The sequence below is a fragment of the Muntiacus reevesi genome, chromosome 20 (assembly GCF_963930625.1).
Source record: "Muntiacus reevesi chromosome 20, mMunRee1.1, whole genome shotgun sequence".
Classification (NCBI taxonomy): domain Eukaryota; kingdom Metazoa; phylum Chordata; class Mammalia; order Artiodactyla; family Cervidae; genus Muntiacus; species Muntiacus reevesi.
This window is the reverse complement of record NC_089268.1, coordinates 51,540,546-51,566,362: the sequence shown is the minus strand read 5'-3', so window position 1 is coordinate 51,566,362 and position 25,817 is coordinate 51,540,546. Positions and strand designations below refer to the sequence as shown.

At 55.3% G+C, this 25,817-nt stretch overlaps 1 protein-coding gene and 1 long non-coding RNA gene across 2 annotated transcripts in view; one reads left to right on the top strand and one right to left on the bottom strand.

The window, feature by feature from the left end:
- GMDS (GDP-mannose 4,6-dehydratase) overlaps positions 1-25,817 on the bottom strand; it is a 435,146-nt gene that overhangs the window by 35,288 nt on the left and 374,041 nt on the right. Inside the window, exon 9 of the mRNA XM_065912734.1 lies at positions 17,348-17,444. Coding sequence (XP_065768806.1) covers positions 17,348-17,444 — 97 coding nt within the window. The remainder of the gene's footprint in view (positions 1-17,347; positions 17,445-25,817) is intronic.
- Positions 10,375-23,138, top strand: LOC136151532 (uncharacterized). The gene is made up of 3 exons (XR_010660061.1): positions 10,375-10,974; positions 12,866-13,953; positions 18,880-23,138. It is a non-coding gene; the product is annotated as an uncharacterized lncRNA (long non-coding RNA).

The following is a 25,817-nucleotide window of genomic DNA, read 5'->3' as shown; positions in this document are numbered from 1 at the left end:
GACCCCAGTTTGTGTTTACGTCAAAAGCCAGGGTGGGCTGCGCGGCTGTGCACGGGCTTCTCTCCGCCCTCAGAAGCGCCCGTCCTACCCTCTCAGGAAGCACCAGCTCAGCGTGTGCTCCAGGGCCAGCTTCACTGCACAGAAGGGGTAAAACCAGTCACTACCCTAGCGTTCAGCAACATAAAGGGCTAAACAAAGTAATCTATCGTCCCGGGACACAAGAGCAAATTTTTAGTGAGATTATTTTTTTCTCCATTTATTTTTATTAGTTGGAGGCTAATTACTTTAAGGTAGTAAAGCTGAATTTTATTTTTTATAGTCAGATAATAGCTACTAGCAGCGCCATCTGTTGAAATACTACAAAATTTCATTTCCTCCCACCCAAAGAATATTGACTTTAAGGAAGAGAAAAATGTTTGGAATCAGGGGTAGGAATGGAACTTGATGGGGTTTAAGTCCAGCCCTAGTTTCAGGCAAAGTCGCGGCTGTGATTATTTCCTCTCATCTAGAGGAAAACAGCTGTCTGTGAAGCCCTCCCTGTACCCGCGCCCTCCCACCTGCTGAAGGATGCAGTCCTTCCTGCGATAAAGAACCGTGGAGCTGAGGAGACCTCTGCAGTCCGTGACTCCACGGTCGGCTAGGAGGGCAGGGACAGGCAGACGCTGTCTCCCGCTTCTCTGGACAGCTTGAGCCAGGGCTGGGAGGCCCGGGAGCCCACCCCACCACAAGGAGGACCGGACCTCCTCCAGGTCAGAGAGGTGGTGAGCACCACGGCCACGACCAGAATCTCAGCCCAGACCCCGTGCTGCCCTGCAGGCCTGCCCTTCCACGGCGAGCAGGGCCGGCCCCCCAGCAGCCGGGCCAGCACGTCAGGTCCCGGCCGGCACTCAGGTCGCAGAGACGGTGGCAGGGGAGCTGCGGCTGGCGCTGCTGCTTCCTGGAGGCTCTCAGGACAGAAGGACGTGGACACGGAGCCCCAGGGCAGGAAGGAGCCAGCCCTGCCCTCTGGCTCCCCAGGGCCTGGCCCGCGTGCCCAGGGAGGCCCGAAGGGTCAGGAGGCGGAGGGCGCAGGGCAGGGGCCTGGCTCAGGGAGGGGCAGGCCGCGGGCACCTTGAGGCACATTCTGAGCAGGTGGGGAGGTGGGGGCAGAGCAGTCTGCTCGCTTCTGGTCCAGTGTGGCTCTGGCTGTCATCTGGGGGGCCAGCTGCGGGCGGGAGTGCATGCTCTGAGGAAGCGGCGGGGCCAGCAGGGGGCTCGGGCTCGGAGAGGAGGCAGTGAGCTGGATCCGGGTTCAGTTCCCCCAGAAAGGAGCGCAGAGGGCCTTGGCCAATGGAGGAGATGCAGGTGCAAGACGGGACGGGGACGGACTTCAGTGAAGATAACCACCGTGTGTGTGTCGGGCGTGGGAGCCTCACTCTGGAGGTGCATGCGGGTTTTCGGGGTGGTGCCTTCAACTTCAGGGGTCCACTCGAGGAACGTGAACTTATTAAGACAACCAGCTCCCCATGTGGATCTGGGACAGGACGCCACGGAAGGACCCTGACACACCGGTACCCTCTCTGGAGACCACCTGCGGCGGACGCCGGGGTGGGGGTGGGGGTGGGGGCGCCCTGCGCTGCTGCGGCTGCGGCTGTGAGCACGGCTTCCTTCTAACAGCTGTGAGGGCTGCGGACATGCGCGGCTCTGCAACGGGCTTCCTGCGCCCTCATCAGCCCCAGGGGCCAGTACAGCTCGAGCTGTCCAGCCAGGCCCCCGTCCAGCCAGGCCCCCGTCCAGCCCAGGTCTCCATCCATCCACCCCAGGCCTCAGACCAGTCCAGGTCCTCATCCGTCCACCCCAGGCCCCTGTCCAGCCATGACCCCCATCCACCCCAGGCCCCCGTCCAGAGCCGCTGGGGGACGAGAGGAAGGGCTGACGGGCACCCACGGGCCCCGGGCTGGGTGGGCTGCACACTCGGAAGGGTGCCCCACCCCATTCCTCTTCCCTGGACTGTGCCCCACGCCCAGAGGTTGCACACGTGAGCAAGGCAGCCCATAAAGCCACTTAAGTGCAGGCCTCCAACACAACTCCGCGATGAGCCCTTAGAAGCTTTCACTGGCAAATATACAGCAACTTCTCTCTGAATGAACTGTCACATGAGTCATGTCGCCCGGCATGGAGCAGTCAGGACGCGCCCCCTGAGTCACGGCAGGTGGAACGGAGCGGAGGAGGGACTGAGAAACTATCCTCCCGCTTGCATCAGAGACGAGCGTGTCCTGTGACCGACCCGGGAGTCCGGAGGGAAGGGGAACGCGCAGCTGGCAACCTGGGCAGGTGAGCGGCAAGCCCCGCGCCTGGCCCAGCGCTTGCACAGGCAACCCCCATCCCTTTCCAGGCATTCTTCTGTCCTTGGGCAGCCTTTCCACTGCCCACATGCTGCCCAAGCCCCAGTGTCCGGCCAGCTGGCACCCCCAACTGCCTCCTGAAAACTAACACACTTACATTAGAGCCAAGATCTTCTTCAGTCAGGTGGACTCAACCTGGCCTAATGAATGAAACTCAATGTTTCTATCTGCATGGAGAGCAGGAAGAAGACCAAACAAGGAACTGACCACATGAGACCCGTAAGCAGATGGCTTCAGCTGCACAGTCACATACACGAGTGCTTTGCTAAAGGCGTCACCGTGAAGCCCCAGTTTGCTGCCCCTGCCTTGCTTCACTTCCCACTGGAGCATCTACAGGGCAGGGTGGGGAGCCCACTCTGGGGCTTCACTTTATGTTCAGAGGCTCACGGCCCAGGCGTACAGAGGGCTTCCTCCTTAGCTCTGCCCCTCGCGGGTCACGGGTCCTGTGACATGTCCTCTTTGTCTCTGGCTTGTGCTCCATGATCGTGAGGCCCCTCTGGAATGTTTTCTCCCTGTTTCTTGTGCTTGAGGTTTGTGGAGCTTTTTACATCTGTGTGCTTAGAGTTTTCATGAAATTTGAAAGAAATTTATGTGTTATTTCTTCATGTGTTTTTTCACTTCCCCTCTCTTCACTGTGACTCTGGGCACTTAGAGCTGCCCTGGAGAGCTGACACTCTTCGTTTCCTGGAAAATTCTGTGTTTCATCTCAGACGGTCTCCAGGGGCACTGGGGTCTTCCTCTGTAGAGCAGTCGCCCCTTAATTCCATCTGATGCAACTTTCACAGCGGACATGGCGGGTTTCATCTCTGCAAGTCCAACTGTCTTCTCCACGTCTCCTCTCTAGCTTTTCGGCCTATGGAGCAGTGTTCCACACGTGGGCTTAATGTCTAACGCCCCGCCACGAGAGTCAACACCCAGGTCACTTCTGCATGGCTTTGGTGGATTCTTCCCCTCTTCACTGTGGGATATATTGTCCTGCTTCTTTGCAAACCGGTGATTTTCGGTTGGATGCCATCTATTGTGAAGTCCACCTCGTGAGGCGGTATGTCTATATTGTTACAAACACTCTTGAACTTCATTTTGTGATATATCCTTAACTTGCCTGAAAACAGGGTGGTCCTTGGGGTCCTCCTTTTCAGACCTGTTAGGCAGGTCTGGAGCCGCACCCAAGGCGGGGCCAGTGGATCCCCACTACAGAGGCGGGACCCCTGGACTCTCAGCCGCTGCCTGGGGATGCGTCCAGCCTGGCTGGGGGGAGCCCGTCCCCGGCCTGTGTGAACGTCTGGGCTCCCAGGCCCCGATTACTTCCTCACACGAGGGGGTGGCTTTTGTCTGCTTCAGAGAAAACGTCAAACATGAAGTTCTGTCCCAGGAAGCATGGTCACCCATTGGCTCCTGGTCCATCACGACCTGAGCACCTCCCGTGAGCGGGCTGCGCTGATCTCCGTACCGCATTTTCATCTGTGCAATAACTCTGCAGCAAACACACGGCTCCCCCTTCACGTATGAAGCCACGGCGGGGCTGATTAGTGTCCGGGCTGAGAGCTGAGTGTCAGCTCCTCTGATTCCCAAGCCTGCACTCTGCTCCGGGCTCTCCTGAACAGACTGAAGAGAAGATCACGGGCCACCGGAAACGTGCGGGGACAAGCATGGGATCATAGAAACAGGCAGGCCTGCGGCCCCTCCCCGAGAGCTGAAAACGCAGAACGGCAGCAAGCGCTCTGTTTCATTCATCCAAGGGGTCTCTGGGGCTTCCCAGGCGGCGCCAGCGGTAAAGAGCCCGCCTGCCAACGCGGAGACACAGAACACGGGTTCCATCCCTGGGTCGGGAAGAGCCCCTGGAGGAGGCCTTGGCAACCCACTCCAGGATTCTTGCCTGGAGCATCCCATGGACAGAGGAGCGGGCTGCAGTCCACAGGGTCGCAGAGAGCCAGACACGGCTGAGTGACTCACACACACAAGCGGCCTCTGACTGTGAGGGCAGCGTGACCGTGTCTGCCCATTAAACCAGGACGCAGCGCTTTACATAGTGACACTGAACTTTAAATGCTAAAAAGTCAATTTCAGGATTTGTTAAAATTAGAATTTTAATAAAAATTAAATTTAAACAAAATGTAAAGACTGACACTTAAAGTTGTTTAGGATCATAAATAGTCACCTAACCTCAATTTTAGACTTGCTAAAATTTCACAAAATACACAGTAAAATCAACTACTTAGAGAGTGATATTTACTGGTACCTCCCACCTGCCACTGTTGCCCTGAGCCGACAATAGTAAGGGGCGGCATCACGATCTGCATTTCCAAGGAACGGAGGCGCAGAGAGGCCGGGGGCCCGGCCAGCGTCACACAGCTGGTAAAGGGTGGTGCCCGGTCTTGCTACTTCTAACACGCTTGTTTGAAATAAGCCCATCTTATCACCTTCTGTGTTTTCCTGCTGACATGTCAGTCCTGTGTGTGTGTACACCCATGTGCCGGCATGCACATGGATCCCGGGGGGCTGGAGTCACATGCAGTCGACGGGCACCAGTGGAAACAGCATCAGCGAATGTTGGCGGGATGAGATGTCTCATCTGCCCACAGCACAGTGAGTGAACAGTCAGCCACGGGCCTTACATAAACTCAGAAAAAGAAGGCTATAAACCAGTTTTTACATTAGAACATACAACTGTTCAAATGAAAAGCATCTACTGGTTTTGAAGACTCCTATTTAGCTGTTGTTTAGTCGCTCAGTCGTGTCTGACTGTTTGTGACCCCGTGGACTTGTAGCCCACCAGGCTCCTCTGTCCATGGGATTCTCCAGGCAAGAATCCTGGAGTGGGCTGCCATGCCCTCCTCCAGCAGATCCTCCCGACCCAGGGATCACACTTGCCTCTCTGACGTCTCCTGCACTGGCAGGCGGGTTCTTTACCACCAGCCCCAACTGGGAAGCCCCAGAACTCCTCAGTTCTGCACAAACCAGGAGGGCTAGTCACCCTGTCAGTCAGAGACCGAACTAGGAACGAAACAGAAAACCCGGGACCGGCTTCTCGTAAGATACTCCTAGACACAAACGACGCGACAACCAGAACCTCTGCGCCACACGTTCTAAGCTGGCGGTCTGAGGGTGGCCCCGGGCCAGCAGCACCCACGGGCACGTTATAGCAGTGAGCGTGGGCACCAGCAAGACCTCACATCGCACTCCAGGGATGGGGCCCAGCAAGAATCTGGGCTTTAAGGAGCCACAGGTCCCAGGACTGGGACAGGGACACGTTAGGGCGACCCCATCGTCTGCCCGCCTCACAGGCCCCCGGTCCAGACGACGCAGCTTCAATACCGTCCTTTGCTGATGGAAACGCTGCCCCCTCCACCAAGTCAGACACTTCTGTATCCTTTTCCACAAGGGAGGCCCTCGGATGTATAATCTTTCACAAAAACTGAATTGCCAGTTTATCTAGTTTGCCCATCTATTCAAAGTCTCTCCTTGGGAAGCTAGCATTTAAATCGAAACACTTTGTACTGAACAACCAAGGCAGAAACTCTACAATGCATAGAAGTTCAGGGAGAGGAAAATTTCTTCAGGGAAAAACCTTCATGAGATTTCCTTTTCAGGAAGCCTCCAGCTCCAACAGCCCCTGGCTGCACCATCCCCTACCCCACAGAGGACCATTTCCAAACCTAAAGACAGATCCGTGCAATTTAAGGAGAAATGCTGCAATTTAGGAGACATGACCAATGTGCCATTTCCCCACAGGTTCTTCATGATGACAAAATTAAAAATAGAGTAATTTATTACATTCTATTTTTTTTTTAGATTATGTCATCAAACCCAAATCAGAAGTCTTCTCATTTTTAAATTACATGTATATATTAATTATAAGCAATTAATAAGTTTACTTATAAATAAGTGTCTGCCTTTCAATACTCTATAAACATCTCTTCCTTTCTATAAGCTTACATAAGCTTCTTAAAGTGAATTAGTTTGCTTACTAATGATGGGCATGACAAATAACGTTATTTGCAGCAAAATATGTTCTGATTCACAGAGAACCAGTTCTTTGTGTCATGTACGGCTGGACTCTGTGGTCCATGGTCTCTAAATGCCCAGGATGTCGTAACTCAGAGGAGACCACTCAGCCGTATCTCAGGGCAAGAGGCAGTTGGCATCTCTTACAATGTACTGGCTTACAACTTGCCAAAGTCTCTTGCCGTCAGCTGGGCACGGAAATGCTTATACCGGGTGGTTTGTGGATAAGAGAAGAGCCGTATTTTGCCAGTTAAGTGACTCTCAAGTTCCAGTGCCTCTCAAATGCTGTTTACCCAAAATTTCAACGTTATTATTGGTTGGGAAGAGGGGGAATTAAAAGTACATCTCCACGCGCCACCAGAAGCACGTCTCTGCTAACCACGCTCCTGGTGATGAGGAAGGGGAGCCAGTCAGCGGGTTTCGAGGTCAAGACTCGGGCGGAGAAGACGGTGACCTCACGAGCGTCTGTCTCCTTGCTCACCCGCGTCCACTCCTGGAGACTTCCAGGCCTCGGGGTGGGCTGGGCGGGCGTGAAGGTGCTCAGGACCATGCAGGCCTCCCGGGGGCCCTCACCCGACCTCGCGGGGGCCCTCACTCGACCTCCCGGGGGCCTGCGGGCCATCAGAGCTCTGTCCTTCTCCCGCCCACTCAGAAGCGCCCACTCCACAGAGAAACAACTCTGCCTGTGGGCGGAGGCGCAGCTCAGGGTTTCTGATTTGTGTTTTAGACACGTCACTGGGACGACGGCTTTGGGTGGGCAGGGCTGGGCCCCAGTGCCACTTGAAACACAGCTTCTAGGAGGAAGAGTTTCCAGGCGCCCGTCAGAGGAAGAGGGAGAAAGAGGGATTTGGGGGCCATGCTGTGAGCAGGCCTCTTCCCAACTTCCAGGCCCTGAGCTAGTCTGATTCCCCCCGACTCCCAGGAACGGACCCAGGCCTGAGATCGGCACCCCCGAGGGGGAGGCGGGGGTGCGCACAGACACAGTCAGGGCCTCCGGAGGCCGTCTGAGGAGTTCCCGGGAGGATAATCGCCGCAATTTACACTAACGCTGCATCTTTGATGGTGAGATCGCAACACGCTTCACGCACGATAATTTCACCTCCCAGTACTTTTGTGCAGTTTAGGACAATCATCCCTCAATTAGCACGGGGAATGAGCGCTGAGTCAGGGGAAGATGAGGATGGAGGACAAGGTGCCATTTCAACAGAAGCCTTCTCTGAACTCCTGTGAGTCTGACCCTCGTGGGGTTCCCCGTGCTGCTTACTTTCCATGAATAAACTAAAACCTCTGCTGGTGGTTTACATGAACAATACCTGCAGAAACCACAACCTAACCTGCTGTCCACGTGAGGGTCAGGGCACAAAAATGTCACAGACAGACGATGCAGCAGAAATAATGACTGACAGTCAACTCATGTTTAAAACAACCCATCACTGCAGGGTCTGTGATACAGACCACCAAGTATAAGGGGATCAGAAATAAAGTCCAGCTGCCTGGAAAAATTATAAAGATGAGGAAGGAAGACAGAAAAGAGGTTGAGTTACTTTAAAAAAAAAGAGAGCAATATCATGAAAGATGCAGACAAGGAAAGGAGACTGTTTCCAGTAAGCAGTGGGTGGTTCTGTTTGGATTTCAGCAGAGGCTGGGGGCAGAATCACCTTAATATTACTTAACTGAGGAGAGGAGCAACTGAGTCAGAAGGCTGACACCAACCTGAGCAGGTGTGCAAAGGTGTTTCTGCTGAAAGCCACCGCCACGGGGTCTGTGTGTGTGCCCAGACGCTCAGTCATGTCTGACTCTTTGCGACCCCATGGACGGTAGCCCGCCAGGCTCCTCTGTCCCTGGGATTCTCCAGGCAAGAATACTGGGGTGGCTTGCCATTTCCCCCTCCAGGGCATCTTCCTGACCCAGGGATCAAACCCACGTCTCCTGCATCTCCTGTATCGGCACGTGGATTCTTCACCACTGAGTCACCTGGGAAGCCCAGGATCTCTGTTTACTCCAGAGCAATAAAGCTGTGAACATGAGGTTTCTTAGGACCCAGGCTTGGATGTGAGATGGCTGGACGGGAAGAAAGGTGACCGCAGTGGACACTCTCAATGGACAGGCAGAAGTTTTGCTTCATGTTTAGCCAGACATGAAAGTTATGGCCTTTTGATAAATACATTAAAGAAATCCACAATGAGAACCGCGGCCTTGGCCCCTGCTGTCCCGATGGGATGAGCGCCCTGGTCTCACAGACAGACTCCAGTGGGAGCCGTTCTCACTCCCTTGGGGTCGGCCAGGCCCGCGTGGTGATGGGGCCAGGCTCTCATTGCCCACCCTGGGCTGTCTGCTCATATCTCTTCCCTAGGCCTCCCTGAGCAGCGGGGGCGGACACGAGGCCAAAGTGGAAGCACCCACTTCGCCTGCAGGGCAGCTGGGAGGGGCTGATTCACAAAGAGAGCGAGTCACAGCCACCAACCCGAGGACCGGCTCCTTGTCCATGGACAAGCAAACCACACGTACGTGGACAGGCCAGGGCCGGCTCCACGTCCATGGACATGCATGCTCTGTGCGCCGAGGAGCCAGGGCAGGCCCACACTCCCGGACAAGCACGCCACGTCCGCAGATGAGCCAGACTGGGTGAAAACGGCTCCTTTCTCACCTCGGGGGGCGACACTGGCACAAGGACCTCACAGGAAATCACAGCTGTTCTTTCTGATCCACATTCTCTCTCTCTTTTCATCTCCCTGTTCATCCGATCCATGAGTCTGGGAGGGGCCCTGGGCGTGGCGTCTCCACCTGGGGGGAAGTGGTCCCTGCTCCGGGACGCCCTCTGGGCCTCTTTTTAAAGCCACAGTCACCCCACTGCTCCTGGCCCCTGCCTGCAGTCCCTCAGAAACACCACACATGTGGGCTGACGTCGCCCACGGGGGCCCACATCTGTGTTCACTGTGTTTTCGAGGGTGGGCATTATCAAACTTTCAACTGACAGCTAACTGGAATTTTCATGTCTTCTTTCTCCTCAAAGTGATTAACAATGTGTTTTCCAAACAACAGAAAACGCTGTGACCCTGCAATGGTTCAACATGATCAACTCAGTATTTTCTTACAGTAGAACACCCAGACCCTAATCCCCTGGAAGGAGCACAGCTCTGTCAGTGCCGGGATCTTAGTTCCTGAAACTCACTCAGGCTTCTGAGCCTGGAGCCACAAGGGGACAACGTGCGCGGAGTCCCATCTGCTGCCGCAGCGCAGGGGCCCATGCAGATTCCAGGCCGGGAAGCGGCGGCCGGCGCCAGGACGTGCGCAGAGGCCGGTTTCTGCGGGAGGGGGCGGGGCGGGTGTCGGGAAGGCGGTGGACGTGGACGGCCGCCCAGCGTCTCCCGTGGCAGCTGACTTCCAGCCCGCTGGCAAGACGGCAGTTCTGGGGTTGGCCCTGGAATGCGCTGGGCCCCAGGGCCTGGCACAGAGAAGAGCAGGATCAGAGGAGGGACTCAGCTCTCCATCTTTCCCGGGACCGTCGGTCCCGACGCAGTGCTGGCTGTGAAGGAGCACGTGGCCACCGCTGCCTGAAGTCGCCGGGGAACAGAACCAGGCACCACTACAGGAAACCCCAGGGGCCGACGGCTCCAAGAAGCCTTTGAGATGGCCTCTGATAACTAACGATTCCACGGGCGTCCACGACGATGCTGATGGTGGTAATTAACCATGATGACAGTAATGAAAGCGATAACACGCGGCGCAATGCACCTTATACTTAGGCGAGCCTTTCATCCTCAGGAACTAAACGCTCTGCGTCCCGCCTTCCGGGCACATCAGTTTGAAAGTAGGTCTCTGCTCATCCCTGAAATTCAGTCTGCCTGGACTGGCATGGGGGCACCGCCTGCCAGCTCACGTCAGCTCTTTGGCGTCAGCCCTTTACCCCTCTGAGGAGTCCGGCCTCCTGAACCTTGGACACAAATGTTTCACGTGTGGTTCTTAACCAGCTTCGTCAGCCGGGTTTCTGAGACTGACCTCCTGCACCCACAGATGCCTGCCTGTGGGGGACCAGCTCCTGCTCACGACCCCCTCCCCTAAACGCCCCTTAATGCTCATGCACATCAGGCTCCAAACCCGACTGCCATCGTCCACATCAGGCCCCCAAGCCCAGCGCCAGCTCGAGGCTCCGAAATCGTGCCAGAGCTCAGCACCCTGCACCTCCCCTGCGAACGGAGTGCCTGGGTCCTCGGGGGATCGCGATGGGGTGACGGCCCCCTCCTGCACGGGCGCGCTCACGTGCCGCCTGTCCTACAGCACCGTCCTGCCGCCCCGGCCCCGCGATCTCTGTCTGCAACGTCCTGGCACCTGCTGCTGTCCGGCCGCCACCTCCCGGTCCAGTGAGCGCCCCGCTGCCCTGCTCCAGACTGGCCCACAGCCTCCACACCGTCCCCTTGTCTACGGCCGAGGACCCTGCTTCATCTGCCTGCACGTTTCTCATGGGCTGCGAGGACTCGTTTCCATGTCAGGAATTCAGTGAAGGTTGCTTCAGGATTACTCCTCTAAGGCTGCAGTCAGAGGAGTCTACTTTCTATGCGCTGATAAGTCTTCTGAGAAGCTGAAGGTATGGATGTGGCGAGTGTGCTAAGGGATCCCTACAACGAACCCTAAGAGCTGCAGAGCCTCTCAGCGGCTGAGTGCTGACCTGTTTCTTAGTTTAGGCGTTCTTACACCAGGTTTAGGAGGCGGAGCACTTCTGACTTACCCAGGAAACCTGTCATGCGTTAGGAAACGCGCAGAGCAGCGTTCCTAATGCAGGTTGCACCATTTGTTGCACCAGTAGGGGTTCCTCTAAAATCTGTACCTTTTCCCCCCCAAAGTGGAATGGCACCATTCTGATCCGCATCTAATCATGAACCCTTCAAAGAGCAACAGGAGGAAGTCAGGGGCGTTGTGGTCGGGACACAACTATCATTTCATTAGATACAAACACTCTTGAGGGGTGGGCAGCCAGGGAGGAGTTCAGGCTTTAGGAGGAGTGTCCCCGGCTCGGGGGCCCGGCATGGAGGAGGCCAGGCCATGGTGCAGCCGAGACTCGAGTGCACACAGCCAGGTGCACGGCCCTCGCGGGTTCATCCCCGGAAGGAGAGGGTCAGGGGGCAGCGTGGCTAAGGAGAGACACAAAACTTAGCAGGAGGAGCCTCGGAGGGAGGATTAAGAGCGTAAACAGTGGTTTCGAGACATAAACTCCTTACAAACACGCGCGGTGAGAAGGTCATGGAGTAATTACAAAGAGGAAGCTCTGTCCAAAGCGAGGCTCTGCTGACAGCATCCACGCCACTGCGCCCACCGGTGATGAGAGAGCAGACATGGGGCATTCAGGGACGCTGAGCCGGGAGCCCAGCCGCTCCTCTCCTGGTCCCGGCAGAGAAGGGGCTCGCCCTTCGTCTGCCTGGCCAGCTTCCTCTTCCCCCACAAAGGGCAGGAGGGCAGCAGTGGGGGATGAGGGCCCTGGGGGTCAGAGGACCAGGACTGAGCGATAGGGGGCCTCCAGGGGGGCTGGGGAAGACGGAGCCACAGGGAAGGGCGGGTCTGGCTTCCTGCCCTGGTGGGGAGCACAGCCACGGGGAAGAGGGGCCTTTTCAAGACCCCCGCCGCGGACCGGGGTGGTGCTGGGCGAAGGTCTAACTGGTATTTGTGCAAGTCCTCTGATGACAGATCAGATTCCTGAGGTCTGGAAAGTGTTACCCTGCATTATTCTAAACAGGGCTACGAGATAGAACAAGCAATTATGGGCCATTTAACTTAACATCATTTACAGAAAAATATTAGGAAAAGTTTGCAGAGGGGACAACTCGACAAGCGTATGGTAATTTGATTAGAAACAGCCCACATGTTTCTGCTGAAGGAAGGTGTGGTTTTAACCGGCTTTGCCTTCTTTGAAGTTACTGCTTTCCCAGATCTAGATTTTAACTCAGGGCTTTTTTCTAATATCTATAAAGAATGGGAATAAACACAATGTATCTAGGTAAAGAAAGCAAAAGCCAGTCACAGTGGAGGATGTTGGAAATACCATCAAGAGAAGTCCATGCTAGAGACACACAGGACAGGAAGGAAAATTCAGCTCCATCATCAGTGGAGTTTAAACATAATGTTTCATGAAAAATAGGTGCTTTCAAATTTGGTCTGTGAATGCATTTCCCGTGACATTTCTTAAAGTGTTCTGCAGAAAAAAAAAGGCATTTTTTGGTTTGTTTGTATCACTGAAAAAAAGAAAATCTTAGCTTTTCTTTCTTTAAGTGAATTGACCATTTGGTGTGATTAACAATTGCCACGCTGGGATGAATACTTCTTAATCCAATCTTTGTGAATTTCCCAAGTTAAAAATTTAAAAAAAAAATTTTTTTTCAGACAAAAAGAAAACGTCTTTGTTATTATTTTAAATTAAGTAATAAATCAATGTTAATTTTCTCATATTTACATGATAATTCCATATCCCTGAATTGCTATTTCAGGGGAAGCCCGGAGGCGTCCACCGAGAGACCCAGAACAGGACTCCGCTCAGCTCTAGGTGGACCCCAGCATCCTGAGCTCAGACACACACTTCCAGGACTTCCACGCGGAGCGGGAGCAGGACCAAGGAGCCCGCCGCAGTGAGCCCGACGAGGGGAAAGGTCCCCAGCCGGGAGTTCTCTCCACACAGAACGGCTGTTGGGCTCCCTGGGGTTCTTGCTGACCTCTGCTGGGTAAACAGCCTTCCTTGGTCTGAATCTTATTCACAAAACAATACAAACCTGCACCTCCCGCTAGTCATGCTTTCGGACACTGGTGCTCTGGGGCCCACCATGTCCTTACAGCCTGCCCCCAGCTCTCTGTCTGGCATCTTCCCCGGCAATCGCTCTGGAAGCACTGGACCCTCAGATGATCTGGTTCTGCAGTTGGCTCCGGGGTGCGTGAGGTGCTGAGCACACAGGACGAAAGTGGCCGGGGAAGGAGCTTCTCCAGAACCCGGGGGCGGGGTGCGGAGGAGCCTGTGGCCCCGGAAGAGGGTCCTGACGGCAGACCAGGGCAGGCCGTGGCCCAGGGGGCTCCACGGCCCCTGCGCCCACCGCTTCCCAGGCCTCGCCCCCGCGACTCCCCCCGCTGCTGCTCAGGGCCCAGACCCAAGTGCGAGTGCACGCCGGCGGCTCTGGGCCTGGGCCCCTTTCACCTGGAGGAGCGGCACCCCGGGCAGCTCTGCCTCAGCCTGTCAGACGGCTCAGTTCTGGGAAAGCTGCTGAGCTGAGGAATGAGGTGAAAAGTTGAGCCTCACTGCACATGCCCCACGGAGCCCTGAGCGGGGCGGGGAGGACAGGCTGCCGCAGCGGTAAAGGCGCCCGGGGGGCACGGACGGACGAGAGGAGCCCCCGGAGCCAGGCGGTGCCTTCAGGCTCAGAGGACAGACCTGCAGAGCAGGCACCACCACGGCATCCGCGGGAACAGAAGGACGGACTGACGCTGCACTTCGGCAGGAAAGACCCCACGGGGCTTCGAAAACCGACTTGTGAGCCGCAGGCTCCTCTGCCCTCTCCAGCCACGTCCCCACCAACCCCCGGGTCCCCAGGTGAGGGTGACAGGCAAGCTGCTGGTGATGGCCTCCTGGCTTCGGAAGGAAGGCCCGGGGTGATGGGGTCACAGAAGGGGAGGGCTGGCCTGTCCGTTCCCACCCCGAGATGACAACTCTTGTCGCACGCTCGGACACACGGCTGCCCACTCAGGTTCCAGAAATACGACAGCCTGCGGCGCCTCTGGGCCCCGGCCGGCGGCGGGTGTGGGCTCCAGGGCAGCGCTCCCGCCGCGTCAGCAGGACTGCCCGGCCCCTCCGGCCCGCGCACCCCCTGCCGGCACACCATTGTTCCCCGGGTGTCAGAGGCCGCCCCGCCCGGCTGGGCAGCCCTGCACACTTCCTCTCCTCGCTATCCCGCCCGTGTGGATGGGCGCGTGAAGCGACGCCTCTCCTTTGTCTGAGGCAAGATCGTCTGACGGGTGATTACCGGTGACACGTTCACTTTCAATCCTCCTTCGCGGGGCTTTCCTGACCTCAGAAAGGTGGCACGGCAGACAGGAATTTGGTTCAAAACACAGGTCGAGCAGGTTCCAGGGTAACGTGTTCACAGTTAACACACATTTCGTTCGGGAACCACCACATTTGAACACTTCTCTCTCAAGAGGCTGCTTTCTGTCACCCCTCGGTCCATCCCTTTAAAACACTGAGCTTCGTCCCCAGAGTGAAGGTGGCCCGAGGTTAAGCGACAACACCAAGTCAGGAGTTCTTACAAAGGGAGGAAAGGGGGACGCGGCGCTCGGATGCCTCCAGGTTATTTTTCCGCACAGGAACCTCTGCATTTAGAAATCCACGCATTAGCCACCCATCCACCCATCAGCCAGTACTCATTATGCCGAGTTTGTTATCGTCTGAGACAGTAAGAGAGTCCTCCTCAAAGAGTTCACAGTTTGGAGAAAAACATGTAAAGAAATGAGTATATTAAGTTATTATACATGTTATAACATGGTATGTGTAACATATGATGTAGATCCAAGAGAAAGAGTTGGGAGTTCAGTGGTGGTTAGGACACTGACCAGAAGAGGCTTCACACCCAGGACCATACTTGAGCTGAGGCTCAGAGAGAGTACAGGCTCACACAGCTCGGGTTTGCGTGTGTGAGCATGTGTGTATGTGAGTGTGTGTACGTGTATGTGAGTGCCATGAGCGTGTGTGTGTGACAGCATGAATACATGTGGCTGTGTGCGTGTGTGAGTACATGTGTATGCAAGTGAGTGCATGTGTATGTGACTCTGATACATTTGGCTGTGTGTGTATGAGGGCACATGAGTGCATGCATATGTGAGTGTGTGCATGTGTGTGCATATATGGGTGTGTGTGAGAGCACATGAGTGTGTGTGAGAGCATGTGAGTGTGTGTGCATATATGAGTGTGTGTGAGAATACATGTGAGTGTATGTGAATATATGAGTGTGTGTGAGTACGTGTGTGTGTGCATATATGGGTGTGTGTGAGAGTACGCGTGTGTGCATGTGTGTGAGCATACATGTGAGTGTGTGCATATATGTGTGTGAACATACACGTGTGTGCATATATGAGTGTCTGTGAGAGTACATGTGAGTGTGTGTGCATATATGAGTGTGTGTGAGAGTACACGTGAGTGTGTGTGCATATATGAGTGTGTGTGAGAGTACACGTGAGTGTGTGCATATATGTGTGTGTGAGCATACACGTGAGGGTGTGCATATATGTGTGTGAGTACACGTGTGTGTGAATATATGAGTGAATGAGAGTACACATGAGTGTGTGCATATATGTGTGTGAGCATACACGTGAGTGTGTGTGAATATGAGTGTGTGTGAGCATACATGTGTGTGTGCATATATGTGTGTGAGAGTACACGTGTGTGCATGTATGAGTGTGTGTGAGAGTACACGTGAGTGTGTGTGAATATGAGTGTGTGTGAGCATACACGTGTGTGTGCATATATGTGTGTGAGAGTACACGTGTGTGCATGTATGAGTGTGTGAGTACACGTGAGTGTGTGTGAATATGTGTGTGTGAGCGTACACGTGTGTGTGCATATATGAGTGTGTGTGAGAGTACACGTGAGTGTGTGTGAATATGAGTGTGTGTGAGCATACACGTGTGTGTGCATATATGTGTGTGAGAGTACACGTGTGTGCCTGTATGAGTGTGTGTGAGAGGACACGTGAATGTGTGTGTGAATGAGTGTGTGTGAGCGTACACGTGAGTGTGTGTGCATATATGAGTGTGTGTGAGAGTACACGTGAGTGTGTGTGAATATGAGTGTGTGTGAGCATACACGTGTGTGTGCATATATGTGTGTGAGAGTACACGTGTGTGCATGTATGAGTGTGTGTGAGAGGACACGTGAATGTGTGTGAATGAGTGTGTGTGAGCGTACACGTGAGTGTGTGCATATATGTGTGTGAGAGTACACGTGTGTGCATGTATGAGTGTGTGTGAGAGTACACGTGAGTGTGTGTGAATATGTGTGTGTGAGCGTACACGTGAGTGTGTGCATATATGTGTGTGAGAGTACACGTGTGTGCCTGTATGAGTGTGTGTGAGAGGACACGTGAATGTGTGTGTGAATGAGTGTGTGTGAGCGTACACGTGAGTGTGTGTGCATATATGAGTGTGTGTGAGAGTACACGTGAGTGTGTGTGAATATGAGTGTGTGTGAGCATACACGTGTGTGTGCATATATGTGTGTGAGAGTACACGTGTGTGCATGTATGAGTGTGTGTGAGAGGACACGTGAATGTGTGTGTGAATGAGTGTGTGTGAGCGTACACGTGAGTGTGTGTGAATATGAGTGTGTGTGAGCATACACGTGTGTGTGCATATATGTGTGTGAGAGTACACGTGTGTGCATGTATGAGTGTGTGTGAGAGGACACGTGAATGTGTGTGAATGAGTGTGTGTGAGCGTACACGTGAGTGTGTGTGCATGTATGAGTGTGTGAGCATACACGTGTGTGTGCATATATGTGTGTGAGAGTACACGTGTGTGCATGTATGAGTGTGTGTGAGAGCACACGTGAGTGTGTGTGTGAGCGTGTGCGGGTGCATGTGCACTGTGACCTCCAGACCCTGCAGGTCAGGGGGCCCTGGGAAGGCAGACATCCTGCAGGTTCTAGGGCTCAGCCATCAAGCAGGCCTAACCTCAACGGGTCTGCCTTTGACCCAAGTCTCCATTTCTGAAACCAACGCTTCCCCGGGTAGGAGCTACCCCGGCTCTCCTTTATACAGCAGTGCGTCTTGTGCCAAGAATGGCACCCCAAATTCGCCTCCCAGGGCTCTGGTTCGGGTAAGGCGCTGAAAGTCGCGGACCGCCCAGCGCGGGGCTGGGCAGCCTGGCCGCGGCGCCCAGGGACGATCTCCCAAAAGTGGCCAGTGAAGACGCGGGTGGTGCGCCAAGAGTCTTACCACTTCAGTGGGCCGGTAGTACTTGAGATCCACAGTCACGTGAATTTTGCCGGTCTCCTTACATCTGCCCACTTCGTTTTCGTTCTCTCCTTCCCACCTGGAAAGGAGATAAAGACTCCGTCATCAGCGCCTCGTTGCTTGGGAGCACCTGGCCAGGCTGCCAGATGGCTGGGCTTTGCCCGGCGGAGCACGGGAGCGCGTGAACTTGGGAGCACAGGCCAGCGCTAACCCATGGTCTCAGGGCCTTCCCAGATCCATTTCAAAAGTCAGGGCTTCCCCCTGCCTTTTTAAAGAAAATCACGATGCACTCAGAAGTGAGACCTCAGAAATGAACAGATTAGCCAGAATAAGGAATTTGGCAATTTTCAGGGATCTCACAGACTTCGTGCTTCTTTAGACTATTCTTGATAAAGTCAATTACTATGAAGTAATCTCTTCTATCTCTCCTTTTTTTTTTTTTTTTTTTGTTTTGAGTTTTAGGTGTATTTATTGTAATTTTAATGAGCTCCGATTTGGAACAAGTTTCATGTCATAATTAACCTCTCACATCATCCCGGTATTATACACCAGTCCCCTTGCTGTACCTAGGCAGCCATGGGCCCCAGTGACAAATCCCAGGTGATTAAACCTCCAAAAAATACGTAACGAATCGGTCACTTCCTGCTGAGAAATGGTCTGCCAGCCTCTCCTTCTCTCTTGCTCAGCTGCGAGGCTGTCTGGACTCCAGCCTTCCCCCGTAAACACCCACAGTCGCCCACCCTTCAGGATCCCAGGCAAGTCCCCACTGTCACAAGTCCAGGAAGCGAGTGCACATGTTTCAACATCGGCTTCTCGCTGGAGTTCGATTTTACATTCTTACTTTTACAGAAATGAAGATTCTGGCTTAGAGCTGACCTCTGCGTTTCCACAAACCAATACTCAAACAACAAAAACATACTATACAATTTTAACTATTTTCACAAATGAAACTTATTGGCAAAGAAGGAAAATACGTTACAGGGTAATGTTTGACTCCAATATCTGACCTCAGACCTAGCTTGCTCTATCGGCGGGTGAAGAGTCCTATTACAGGACAGCCCTGTGCCGCCGACCAGTCACGGGGGGTTGAACGGAAGAGCAGAGTATCACACTGGCCACTGGAGCACGTGCTTTACAGGTGTTGTTGAAGATGGACGTCAAATGTTGATCACAGTTGTGTTTTGGACAAAGGTCGGGTATCAGAGATATAAACTGGCATCACAAGCTTTATTTCTGATCGACCATCTGGAGGTCTGTCTTTAAATCACTTTCTGACAGCACAGGGGTCATATTTCATCATTGGAGAAATAATCAGTTTGTGAGTACGCTGGGCTTGCCCACGGACTAAAGGCACACGTGAAAGATGTCCCCCAATGCACAGAGTTACAGCAGATTATGTTGAATGGTAATATGTATTCAACTGGCATTTTCCATGAATTTTATATTAATTAATTGACTCAAGAAAGGGTGTTTGGCTATTTACTTATTTGGTTTATTTTCTTACCCTTGCCTAGACTTACCTGGCAGGCTCAGAGCTAAGCTTTTGGAACACTCAACCTGGACATGCGTTAGATACAGACTAAAGATGCCGAGACATGGGAAGCCCTGTGATCTCAGAGGGATGAAGACCAAACCTTGGCCAGCATCCACAGCAAGGGAGGGTATCTGGTGAAGTCACGATTCCCAAGATCACCTATGTAACTCTAGAGCAGCTGTTCCAGTGGACCCTCCCTGTGGTGATGCGTCTGGTCAACGAAAGGATAGTTGCTTCTCATGAGCCTCTTTTAGTTTCATTTTTGTTCACATTTCATACTCGCAGAGAGAAGCAAGCTCACATGCCTTCCTGACGCATCTTCACGGAGCCGGGGGTTCAGAAGCATGTGCTCACCCGCATGTAACCTGCGACGGGCCACGCTCACACAGAACATGGACACACACGACACCGCCCTCCGCATGCGTGGACCAGGGTGGAGGACTGTTTCTACAGAGCTAGAAGCAGGCTGTCTCAGGCGTTGCCATCACCTCAGGCTCTGTTACATGTTCTTCCTCCTTCTTCTCTTTCCCAATACCATCTTTAAAAAAATTTTTTTTAACTACCCTTTAGAACAGTAGAAACCTCCTTGGAGAACAGGAGAACACAGGCCTCGCTGGGGTCTGGCCTGCAGACTAGTCCGCCGGGTCCTGAGGACAAGTCAGAGACACATCCTCACCCTCAGCCCCGGGAGGGCATCCGGTTCCGCCCACACCAGCGGGTCAACGGCGGGCATCCGGTTCCGTGCACACCGGCGGGCCGACAGTGGGCTCGGGCGACCTTCCCCCGCGTCCCGGGCTGGCTGGGCTGCGCTGTGGTCCTGGGCCAGCACCGGCAGTTGTCACAGCAGCTGAAGTGGGAGCAGCCGGGGAAGGGCCTGACTGGCAGAACCAAGCGGACACTTCGGGCGCCTGCAGGGTGAGCTGCCCACACGGGGGTCTTGCCTGCACCATGCTGCCGGCTGGCCTGCAGGGGGTCCGTGGCCACGGCCACCTCTGCAATGTCAGTAAGCGAAGGGCTCAGAGCAGAACGGAGCCACAGAAGCCACTTTCTGATCTGCAGCGGGCAGCAGGCAGTAGCTGCGGCCAAAGGCCAGGAAGCCGTGGGCTTCAACAGCACGTGGAGCGCCTCACCAGCGAGAGGCACGGGCGGACCTGCCAACAGGTGGCGGGCGACTCGGCGCGGCTGCGGGGGGCGAGGATCCCGCCGGCCACATGAGCACAGCCCGCTCGCCGAGATGGGCTCACCGCGTGGGATCCCGCAGGCTTCAACGGTGAAGTCAACTACTGACTCCTAGGAGTGCTGAGAGCCCAAGACAGCATTGAGAACGGAACTGAGTGCCGTACAGTGAGACGAGGGGCCATCCACACCTCCCCTCTCAGGAGCCCCTCTGAGGAGCAAGGGGCGTGAAGCGAGCAGGGACCCCCAGAACCTACAGGGGTCCCCTCAGGAAGCGCTGCTGGAGCGGGGCAGGGACAGGAGGCCCCGGCAGAGGACCCGGGTGGCCTGGGAGAGGCAGCAGCTCTGCACATGAGGCTGGCTGCTTCCCAACCCACCTGCAGACACGGGTCAGCCTACAAGGGCCGGACTGTGGGAGAGAAGCGAGGACCTGCATTCTGGGCCATGATGAGCAGATGGACAAGCGTGAAGGACAGGGGAGGAGCCCCCAAAACAGGCTCATGAGCGGGCGGTGGGCAGGCGGAGTCGGGCAGCCCCGGGTGTTCAGGACGGAGGGGCTCAGTTCCCCCAGAAGCAGGCTGGGGCCCAGGCACCCCCGGGGCCCGCATTACCAGGCAGCAGCCTCAGCGTCCCTGTGACGCTGGCAGGAGGGACGGCCCTGCGCCCCCAAGGCGGGGCCCCCATGCGGAGAGCAGGTAGGTGGGCTGCACCCGAGTGCTGGGTGCCCTCGGCCCCCGGGGGCTGGGGTCAGGTTGGTCCCTTTTCAGGGGGAGGCTGGGGTCAGACTGGCCCCTTCTGGGGGCCGCAGACATCAGGGTAGCCTCTTCCTAGGAGCAGGGTGGGGGTCAGGCTGGCCCCTTCTGGGGGGAGGCTAGCGACGCCCTCTGGGCTCCATTCTTCAAGCAAACAGCCCTTCTGAGCCCCCAGAGTGACCAAGAACCCCCGAGCTCTAGGTCCTAGAAAACCCAACCAGCTTTTAGGCCCCCCACTTTCAAATATGAGTCAAACACTAAGGCTCACCAGACACATGAGAGGAAAACCACAGAAATGAAGACAGAGATCCCAACAGAAAAACTGGAACATGGCAACTGGGAGGAAACAGGACAAACAGGGACAAGGAGTGAAAACAGAGCAACACAAGCAGAGACAGTTCACGGGCACCGCCGCGCGGCGGGGATCTTCACTGGCGTAAGCTACCGAGGAGACAAAGATAAGATACTATATAATGAAAAGAGTAATTTGAAAACAAAAGATGTAGTAATTGGAAAAAATTCAGAAGAATTCAAGAGAAGATTTTGAAGACAAAATTGAGGTAATTTCTCAGAAAGTAGAGCAAAAAGATATAGATATGAAAAAGGAAGATAAAATCAGAAGATGGCCTCAAGAGGTCAGTATAATAGGATTTCCAGAAAGAAAGTGAAGGAAAGAATGGTCTTCAAATAAACGAAGAAAACGGATCAGAGCAGAAGAACAGATGTTTCCAGATAGAAAGGGCCCCACTGAACACCCAGACGCCAGGTGGGACTGGCAGCCCACGGCACGGGGGTTCGGAGCACGGGATGGGGGTGGCTCGGGGACGGGGCAGGGCGGCCCCTGGGGCCCCGTAAGCAATGCCTTCCAACCAAGAAATGAACATCGGCCCCCTTACTCATGCTGAGGACAGAAGAAACGTGCTTTCAGATGCACCGTTATCAGGAAACCAAACCACGAGTTTTTAAAAAGATGTTGGAAAACAGGGGCTGCCAAGCGCCCACCTGTCCAGGCGGGATCAGGTGAGGAGGCTGCAGAGCGGCTGCTCCAGGCGACCCGCCCGAGGCGAGCCCAGCTGGTCACCATCAGGGCTGACCGGGCAGGCGAGTGACGGATGCACAGAGAACGGAGCAAACGCAGAGAAAATGCGACTGCCGGTCTACGACCAGTGGGGTCACCGGTACCGACGGGAGAGGTCCGTGGCCCCTGGAGGCCACACGGGGTCCGTCCTGATGCCGCGACGGGCGTCTGTCACGGCCCCGAGAGATGGGAACGTGAAGGGCGGGTCGGCGGGGACGCAGGGGCAAGGAGAGCTGAGCCCTGTGCCCTCTGCGAGCGGCACGGGAGGAGGGGCCTCTTCAGCGGGAGCACTGAGACGGCCTGATGCTGTGGGAAGGGGCTGACGGCAGAGGAGGCAGGGACGGTGGTCTGGGCACACGGAGGCAGCAGCTGGAGCCCCAGGCCCACGGGAGGGTCCGTCCCAGACGTGGGCAGCGCCGGGGGGGCTTCGGGGCGTGAGGGGGCTCCCAGGCCGCTCGCAGAGTCTCCCCCTCCGTCCCTCAGCCAGGGTCACTGCCACTGACTGCGGCTGCAGCTGCCACGCCGTGAGAACCAGTAACCAACCACAATACAAGAGCTAAACTTTAACCCTAGGGCCTGGGCTCCGGAGGAAGGCTGCCGTGGGACTCATCCCCGGGGCCCCACAGCGGGGCGGGCGCAGCACCCAGGCACACAGTCTGCGGCCTGCACGGGGCGGGGGGGGTGTCCGGGGCAAGCGGACAGTGAGGCCACTGGGGGACGGGAGGGGAGAGCGAGCGGCTTCCCCTCCTTCCCCTCCCTCCACTGCTGGCATCCTCCGACGGGGACGCTGCATCCTGGGGGCAGGGGGGCCTTGTCAGCATCTCCTCTGCGTCCTTCATCACCAGCATCACTCAGCTCAGTTCAGTCGCTCAGTCGTGTCTGACTCTCTGTGATCCCATGAACTGCAGCACGCCAGGCCTCCCTGTCCATCACCAACTCCCGGAGTTCACCCAAACTCATGCCATTAAATTGGTGATGCCATCCAGCCATCTCATCCTCTGTCGGCCCCTTCTCCTCCTGCCTTCAGTCTTTCCCAGCATCAGGGTCTTTTCCAATGAGTCAGTTCTTCACATCACGTGGTCAGAGTACTGGAGTTTCAACTTCAGCATCAGTCCTTCCAATGAACACCCAGGACTGATCTCCTTTGGGATGGACTGGTTGGATCTCCTTGCATCCACAGGACACTCGAGAGTCTCACTGGAAACTATTAAACGGAGAAGCTCTCCTTTCAAACTGTCCTCTGTCAGCTTCCTCTGCAGGATGTCTGATGGGGATGATTAGCTCTGTGGACAGAGCCTGTGTAGTCCAGCCTAACGAGGCCTAATGAGGTGGCTCAAGAGATCGAGAGAGAGACCAGGGATAGCCCCCTCAGCGCGTGCTGAGAGCAGAGGGACACTCAGACCCACGGAGGCCTCGACGTGGGCCTCGGGCACCTGCGCCGTCTTCACACGGCTCTCATCCACCTGCGTAACTCGTAGCGACTCAGCTGGGGCGGCCTGTCCGCCCCCAGAGACTATGGCTGGGGCTTCTCCAGCCTCAAAGGAGGAAGCACCTGGGCGGGCCTCTAGCCTGGCAGCCACGCCGGACAGCATGAGGGCGGCGGGGTCAGAAGACCAGGCGTGCACCCGGCAGATGTGGCCACGGTGGGGCAAGGCCCCGGGTGGGTCGCTGAGCTGAGACCCTGTGGACGGGCAGTGAGAGGGAGGCGGAGCCTGCGCCTCTAGCTGCACCCTGGGCGGCCAGGCTGGTCCCGGCCACGGCTGGGCGACTGAGTGGCCTCTGTGCCAGTTCTCAGGCCTCTCCACCCACGTGGGGCCCTCCTCCTCGGAGCTCCCAGCCTCGTCTCCCGCTGTGACTCCACCTCCCTGCCAACATCACTCCAATTCCTCCTGGGGCCCTGACACCCAGCCACGGGACTCAGGCTCACTCCAGGGGCCCTGACACCCGGCCATGGGACCTGGGCTCGCTGCTGGGGCCCTGACACCCAACCACGGGACCTGGGCTCGCTGCTGGGGCCCTGACACCCGGCCACGGGACCCGGGCTCGCTCCTGGGGCCCTGACACCCGGCCACGGGACACGGGCTCCCTCCTGGGGCCCTGACACCCGGCCACGGGACCCGGGCTCGCTTCTGCCTGGCCCCCACCCCCGCCCCGCCCTGACCCCATCTCCCCACACTCCCCTCGCGTCCTCCGAGCCCAGGGGCCAGAAGCCTCACACACCAACCCCACCCCACCGCCCCAGCCCCCGCCCTAAACAATCCCTAATTAGGGGAAGAATGTGCGGGAACACAAGGCTTGTTATCTCAGCCAGGAGGCATTTAGAAACAAGCTTCTTTTTAAACATATAATAAGGTTTGCACTTGTTGTTTTGACTGAAAATACAGATATGACACCGCAAACTATGATAAATATTTCCATTGGAGAAATACTGCCCCCCACTCCAGCAGCGCACGGTGGTTTTCACATGGTTGCAGGCTATTCCTACAACTCTCTCCTCAAAAGTTAACAAGATTAATGACAGAAAATTAGTCAAGACAAGTATTGGCCTGTTTGGTTTACGCATCACTTCAAGTGCAAGAGAAAAGCGCTTCCTTTTCACATTACTTATTACCTAATAAGTAATAAGGTGACGGAGAAGCGAGCAGCAAAACCCAACGTTGACAACAACCCCGAGAACACAGCCTCCTCCAAATGCACATGTGTACACACACAGGCATGTACACACTCTCACACTCGCACACACACGCACACACACCCACACACACACGCACACAGACACACACTCACAGACACAAAGATACACACAGAGGCATGTACACACTCTCACACTCGCACACACACGCACACACACCCACACACACACGCACACAGACACACACTCACAGACACAAAGATACACACAGAGGCATGTACACACTCTCACACTCGCACACACACGCACACACCCACACACACACGCACACAGACACACACTCACAGACACAAAGATACACACAGAGGCATGTACACACTCTCACACTCGCACACACACGCACACACCCACACACACATGCACACACACACAGACACTCACAGACAAAAAGATACACACAGAGGCATGTACACACTCTCACACTCGCACACACACGCACACACACCCACACACACACGCACACAGACACACACTCACAGACACAAAGATACACACAGAGGCATGTACACACTCTCACACTCGCACACACACGCACACACACCCACACACACATGCACACACACACAGACACTCACAGACACAAAGATACACACAGAGGCATGTACACACTCTCACACTCGCACACACACGCACACACCCACACACACATGCACACACACACAGACACTCAGACACAAAGATACACACAGAGGCATGTACACACTCTCACACTCGCACACACACGCACACACACCCACACACACACGCACACAGACACACACTCACAGACACAAAGATACACACAGAGGCATGTACACACTCTCACACTCGCACACACACGCACACACACCCACACACACACGCACACAGACACACAGACACTCAGACACAAAGATACACACAGAGGCATGTACACACTCTCACACTCGCACACACACGCACACACACCCACACACACACGCACACAGACACACAGACACTCAGACACAAAGATACACACAGAGGCATGTACACACTCTCACACTCGCACACACACGCACACACCCACACACACATGCACACACACACAGACACTCACAGACAAAAAGATACACACAGAGGCATGTACACACTCTCACACTCGCACACACACGCACACACACCCACACACACACGCACACAGACACACACTCACAGACACAAAGATACACACAGAGGCATGTACACACTCTCACACTCGCACACACACGCACACACCCACA